Source organism: Gastrolobium bilobum, unplaced genomic scaffold (genome assembly GCF_033153095.1).
Source record: "Gastrolobium bilobum isolate Gb01-03AN ecotype WA unplaced genomic scaffold, APGP_CSIRO_Gbil_v1 utg239904, whole genome shotgun sequence".
Lineage (NCBI taxonomy): Eukaryota > Viridiplantae > Streptophyta > Magnoliopsida > Fabales > Fabaceae > Gastrolobium > Gastrolobium bilobum.
In genome coordinates, this window is record NW_026897058.1 from 6,204 (window position 1) to 12,712 (window position 6,509).

The window sequence follows — 6,509 nt, forward strand, 5'->3', positions numbered from 1 at the left end:
CACCTCATACAATCCTATTATATCAACATACAATCATACAACAACTCATCAATCCAATCCTAACACATTTTCAAAACTCAAAGTCATGACAACCTCAAAATTTTCTAAGTTAAAAATTCACATTTTTCATCAATAAATTTCATCGCATTTCTAGCTTTAATACATCATTCTAACACATTATCATCTAATACACATTTTCAAATTGAGCTCTCTAACACAACACATCATCAAATCAAGCTTTAGGTTTCCAAAAATTCAATCACAATTAAACCATGTAAATGGGATAGAAACATACTCACAACAAAGGCTAGAAGCTAACCCAAGACTCCTCCAAGCAATGGAAGATCAAAAGCTCCATGGACAACCATTTTTTCTCCAAAATTTCGTGGCTGTAAATGGCCAATATCTCCCCAAATACACGGTTTCAAGGCTCAAGAGTGGTACCAATGTGTTTAGAAGGTTGTTTCCAACAAATTTCAACACAAAAATCACTTGATTTGGTTAAGAAATGATCAAGTTATGGTGAAAAGAAAATTTGAATGCAAATGGGGTTTTTGGGGGAGGGGGCTGCGGGTTTCATGAAGAAGAAGGGAGGAAAGTGATGCATGAATAGTGCCAAGCACATGTGGCTTAAGTCACTTAAGTGGGGTGGGTCCCACCGCCACCTCACGCGATTTAAAACTAATCCGAATTTTCCTCCGATTCCACTAAACGTCCGTAAATTCACAACCTATTTAGAAACTCAAATTTTTAACATTAACTATTCCCCTTTAATTAGGCTTGATCAGATGAATTAAGAGTCCTCCATTCGTTCGGAGAAAACACTGTTTTAAGCTATTACGCGCGCCATTGGCACGCTTCCCCAAACTGTCTTAATTTCATCGAATATTATAAGAAGTCATATTTCCTAACTCATTAGACCATTTTTAACTCATATTTGAAACCTAGAGCTCAAAATTCAACTGGCACGTTTTACGGTGCAATCGTAACGCGATATTTTTACCCGCGAAAAACACTATTCACTGATTTTTCTGAAACTTGCCCATCCACTCAATTTTTCGTTCTGAACCCATTTCCAGGGTTATTTTTACCATCTGAGACCTTCTACTCAATTTTTATCTTCCTAGGGTTGCGTGTTGCTAATTACCATTTTGCCCTTTCTTTGTATTTTGACCTAATCTTTTGGATTTTCACTAATCCATCACTTGATTGCTCACTTAATATTTTAATTACTTGATTTAAAATTGTGAGGTGTTATACTTTGCGCTTACGCATTTGAGATGGAACCACCCCAAACCTCATTCCTCTAACGCGACCTGAGTGCTCCTTCCCAAACACAATTTCAAAGGCTTCATCTTCATCAGATGCATCTTCAATTTCTTCTAGTAATTCGTCCTACAAAACAAAATCAAATATTAATTCAACAGGGATGTATAGCTTCCTTATTCACAAAGAACATACTTACATTCTTTGATCTAGCTTCCTCACTAACAAAGCTGCCATCTTTTTTCTTATGCCCAATGGTATACATTTCCCCCTTACTAATTTTGCGTCCAAGTTTTTTTTCCTAAAGCAATGACAATATGGTAAATGTTAGTTAAATTCAAACAATGTCAGATATAAATAAAAAAATTATAATTTACGGAAATACCAATTCGTGTTTTGTCTTTGCAATAGATTTAGCACCAAGTGTATGCATTATAGTCTGTTTTGCTCGATTTCTTGTATTAATCTCACTATATTTCTGCATTGTCCCACAAAACATAATTACAGGTAGTCAAGTAAACCACATTAAGAAAATATATGCATGCTTATCTCATTACCTGTGCTTTCTCACTTGTCTTATAAGTCAAAAAACCAGCCCACTGCTCTCTAGTCGTACCGTATGGATAATTTTCTAGGTTTTCCTCAAAAGTTTTGTTTTTGTCAATAAAATCAACACACCTGTGCCTATTATCCTTCCACTTTTTACCTATATTTCCCATACAATAGTCGTGCTCGTCATCAGTGCAAAGGTCAAACTTTTTCTGCAATGTGAAAAATATTCAGAAACAATTCATAATAACTTAAGGTCACTGAAGTAAATTAAAAGAACATATATACCTTAATTGTGTTTTCCCAAACATCAGTCTTATAGCAGGGAAGTACATCAGGCCACCTCACATAACTTATGGGGAATAGATTAGTGTTACATGCAAGATGTCCCAAAAAGCCATTCAAAAGTGAAGAACCATCCCCAATAGGTTGACCATCTTCAGACCATTGTACCAAAACCTTCTTGTGTTCCGGCAGTACCAAAACATCCTTGATCCTCAATCTTTCCTCGGATTTCCTTCCTCTATCATCTATAACATAATATTTAGTGTTTTTTGTTAGTATAAAAATAATGGCACAGGCATACATAAAAAAAATTAAAACTCAATATAGATATTAAATGGTATACCTATAACTTCAACAACCCAGTATTTGTTGCATGCTCTCTTAACCCGTTGTACTTCAAGTGGTACATCAGCTGGTTCTTGGGATGGAGAATGAACTTGATCTTCTTGGCCTACATTTTGTATGGCAACATTGGACTGCACATTTTGAGTTTCTAGGATTGGAGGAGTAGATGATGTTGTTGAACTTTTTCTTACTGTAAATCTCCTTATGCGCGGCATTTGACCTAATCATTTTGTCCCAAATATAACATGGTAGCATGCATTTACGTATTTAAAAATCATCCACTACACAATATGTATTAGAAAAAGTTCATAATATTTAAGCATTAAGAAACTGAATTGCAAATAATAAGTGTAACATCCCGTCTAATTATAAATTTATTTAAATTGCGATTAGGAACGGGGTAAAGTACTTGCCTTCGGATTATATAAATGCTTGCTTTAAGATGGAGCTAAATTAAATTAGGGAATTATTCGTATTAACATGGAAGGTGAGTACCTATTTTATGCATGTGAAATTCTAGCTATGAGTATAGGAATAATTTGATCATAACGTATAGAAAGCATAATACTACGTAGAATTATATGAGTACTCATTAAAAGTATATGATTAATTTTATTATGAGCGAGTATACGTGAACATTTTAAATGATTCAAGATACTAGTTAAATAAGAATAGAATTACAATTAATTATAATACAATAAGGCAAGGGTTAGTTCCTAAGATAGGATAGCTTATGGACAAATATTCTTGGACCCAATTCTGGTGATGGCCAACGGCCCAAGTGCCCTAAGTGGGACTTATGTGCAGCCTTAAACTCTTACCTAATCCTCACACATTATCTTTTCCTAAAAGTTTACAAGGCTGTACACTATTGGTTTAAAAGTCCCACATGGCAAGCTCATTCCCCTTGTAATCCCTTGGTATGCGCGTGGGTTGATAGAAAAGTTTGATTTATTGTAATCCTATGCAACCTCAAATCGGCCTGGTTAAGTATGTAACCAATGAAGGAAATGTAGTCAGCTTGCATGAAATATTATTGGCCGAAAAACCTCATCTCACCTTATCCCTCCAACCTCATGTGCTTAGGGGGAGCAAATAAGTCGGATCCTTTCTTTCTTGGGGTCATTATATTCAGAAGTCCAGCAAGCCATCTGTTTCTTATAAGGCCGCAGATTTCCATGAAGAAGACTCCATCCACTAGATAACAAATCCTTTATTCTCAGACACCTATTTGGCTGAACACAAACCACAACCTTGTATGTTCTTTTCTCTCCGTTCCTCTTCCTCCAAGTCGCACATCATCAGGGGGAAGCATGAGAGCATAAGCTCATCTTTCATACCTCACTGTTCGGTCCTATAGCAACGCCTCAAGAGATTGAGACCTAAGCACATTCATCTTCTCTTTCTTGTGCAGCAGTAGACCAACACCCTTGAAGATTGGAGCGCAAGCATAAATCCTTTCCTTTTCTATTTTGTGTTCGGCTGTATGCGCTCATCAAGGAGATGGAGTCACCTCTCTCATTGCATGCAGCTGAAGAACCGATCCCTTGCAAGGAAGATGTTTTATTTTAAATTCTGGTCTACCTCCCTTTGCATGCAAGAACAAGTGAGCATCCTTTTCCCTTCTGTTTCTGTTTCTATTTCCTGCGCATGAGAGTGAGGGGACTGCTCCTTATGTTGTTTCTGTTTCAATCCCTTGGCATGGAGAGGGACGAAGGTACTGCTCTTAGTCGTGGTGGCTGTTTCGCTGCAATCATTTTGTTGAGGTTTTGACTGCAGGTGATGAGGTAAGAATCGAATACCAAGCCTCTGTTTGTTTCTGCCACTGTTTCGGTCTGCATAAGGGTCTTAGGAGGATTCTGTTTTGTCATTCTATTTCCTTGTTTATGCCCTTGGACCACCGTAGAATCTAGAGCACACACACACCAAAAAATCTGGCTTAGGGACTTAGAAAATAGTCCCTTAATGTTGCCGAAACAGTGGGACAGCATGCTAAAGACCCTACTCACTCACATTTAGGACAGGTAGCCAATGTTAAGAGAATGAAAAATTGTAAGCACCTAATTAAAGGCTGAAAACCGAATCAGCATGCTAGGGAGTGTTAATCATCGTTTCTTATTAACAATTGTAAAACTGAATCCGAAGTTGGAAAATTTACCTAATGTAGGAAACATGAAAGACCGCACCTACATGTGTTGGGAGATACTTTGGGTTTTATTACGGTTAACTAATTTTATAATGTATTAAGTCAAAAAAAAAAATTGATTAGCTTGTTGTCATTTCATTCCCTTGTTGCTGCCATATTGAAACTGATTTGGGCCTTGTGGTTACAAGCACAAAGGGTTGATTTTGGAGCTTGAAATAAAGTCTCCATTGGGAGCTTGCTGTTTGTTAAACTATAATGAGGTGTCTAGTGTTGGAATATGTTGCTATGTCTAGCTTCACATGAATTAAATTTATCTTGACAGCATGCTTTAGGCCTTTGTTAGCGCACCATAGGTAGTGATGTTGAAATTGTGAATAAAATATATCACGAGTCTTTTTGGTGTTGAAACCCGAATGGCCTTGCATGAGGAACCTTGAAATTTTGCTGTTAGCTAGTTAATAAAAAGGGCATGAAGTCAGAAAAACAAGTTAGTACAAGACTCTTGGAAATCCTTTAAATACTAAGGCTTGGAAGCATGGATAGCACTTGAAAACTTTAGGAATCAACGTTTGAAATTCTGATTTGGTGTATATGCTTGTTTAGGTGCGCAAGGTCCTAAATAATTGGACTGTTTGATGATATTTGGAATGCTTAATTAAAAAGGTGAAAGACACAAGGTATGTGTAGGCGGTATTACCTAATGTGACTATTGGCTAGTGTATGGAATTGTGATGTGTTGCTCACATTTGTTCTATGTATGTTATGATGATGATGAGCCAATGGTAAGAATATGAAAGGATGATATGATATATGCATGCATTTTACATCACAATACATTTTTCTGTTGGGTGCGATTGCATAACATGGCATGTATACTTGATTCATGACATCTTGAATATATATATATTTGTATTGAGGACATGTGACTGAGCATGCATCATATAGGCATGCCTGGTACCAGGAGAGGGGACACTTGGCTTCAGTCCGCATAGGTTCCATAGTGGGATTCACCTTCATGGGAGCCATTAGGAATACCCACTGTGATGCTACGCGCACGACGGTGCTATGAGCGTAAAGGAAAAGGGGCGTTATATACGCGTTATGATATATGATGAAAATGATTAAATGTTTGAAGTGACTATTTATGATTTTGTGCCTAGTTAATATTGTTGCATTATGGTTTTGTTGCCACACTACTGGGATTTTCTCTCACCCCTTTGGGGCTGCTATTTTTACAAAACGGCAGGAGGACGTAAAAGCTTTTGAGGACTTGGATATTTGTTGTTGGCTTCTACTGTTTTGGGCATGCTGCTATTGATGTGATATTTTATGGATGACTGTATGAAATTAAGAAGCTTTGATTACTGTGAACTATGATTTTATTATTGCATTACGATTTTATGACCAGCAAGTATTTTGGAAACAGATGTTGAAACGTTTGCGAAAAGGATTTTGACATGTTATTTAAATGCTGAGTTTTGAAAAGTCTTTGCGAGCACTTTGTAAGTTGTCGTACTGGGGCTACGGACCTCCGATTTTCTTATAATTTATATGCACGCGTAGCCCCAGGTGTCTAGTTTCATTATATATAAACCTTGCAAAGAAATTCTGAAAGCTCGATTTATTATGAAATTTTTCCAGCCAGGACGTTTGTGATATTTTCTCTACTTTATCTCTTATTTTGCGAGTTATGTTTCGAGGGGCGAACGAACTCCAAATCACTATTATTTTATATGAACGTGAAGCCCCAGATGTCTAGTTTCCATATTACAAAGAATATTTTTTTGAATCGTTGATCTGGATTTTATACGAATTTTTAAAGACAGCAAGGTCTATCGGGAAATTTATATTTTCAGTAAGTTTAAGAAATTTTGTGTACTCTGATTTTTGTAATTAACCAGATCCCCGCTTTAGTTTT

General features: G+C 36.7%; 1 protein-coding gene across 1 annotated transcript; it reads right to left on the minus strand.

The window, feature by feature from the left end:
• Positions 1-1,260: 1,260 nt before the first annotated feature.
• On the minus strand, positions 1,261-2,660 carry LOC133303803 (uncharacterized; the record flags this gene model as incomplete). Its single annotated transcript, XM_061503780.1, has 6 exons — positions 2,444-2,660; positions 2,104-2,345; positions 1,824-2,027; positions 1,652-1,744; positions 1,466-1,567; positions 1,261-1,395 (listed from the first exon to the last, which is right to left on the minus strand). Coding segments are annotated over exons 1-6 (993 nt in total), but the record flags the coding sequence as incomplete, so codon positions are not given.
• Between the last annotated feature and the right edge of the window lie 3,849 nt (positions 2,661-6,509).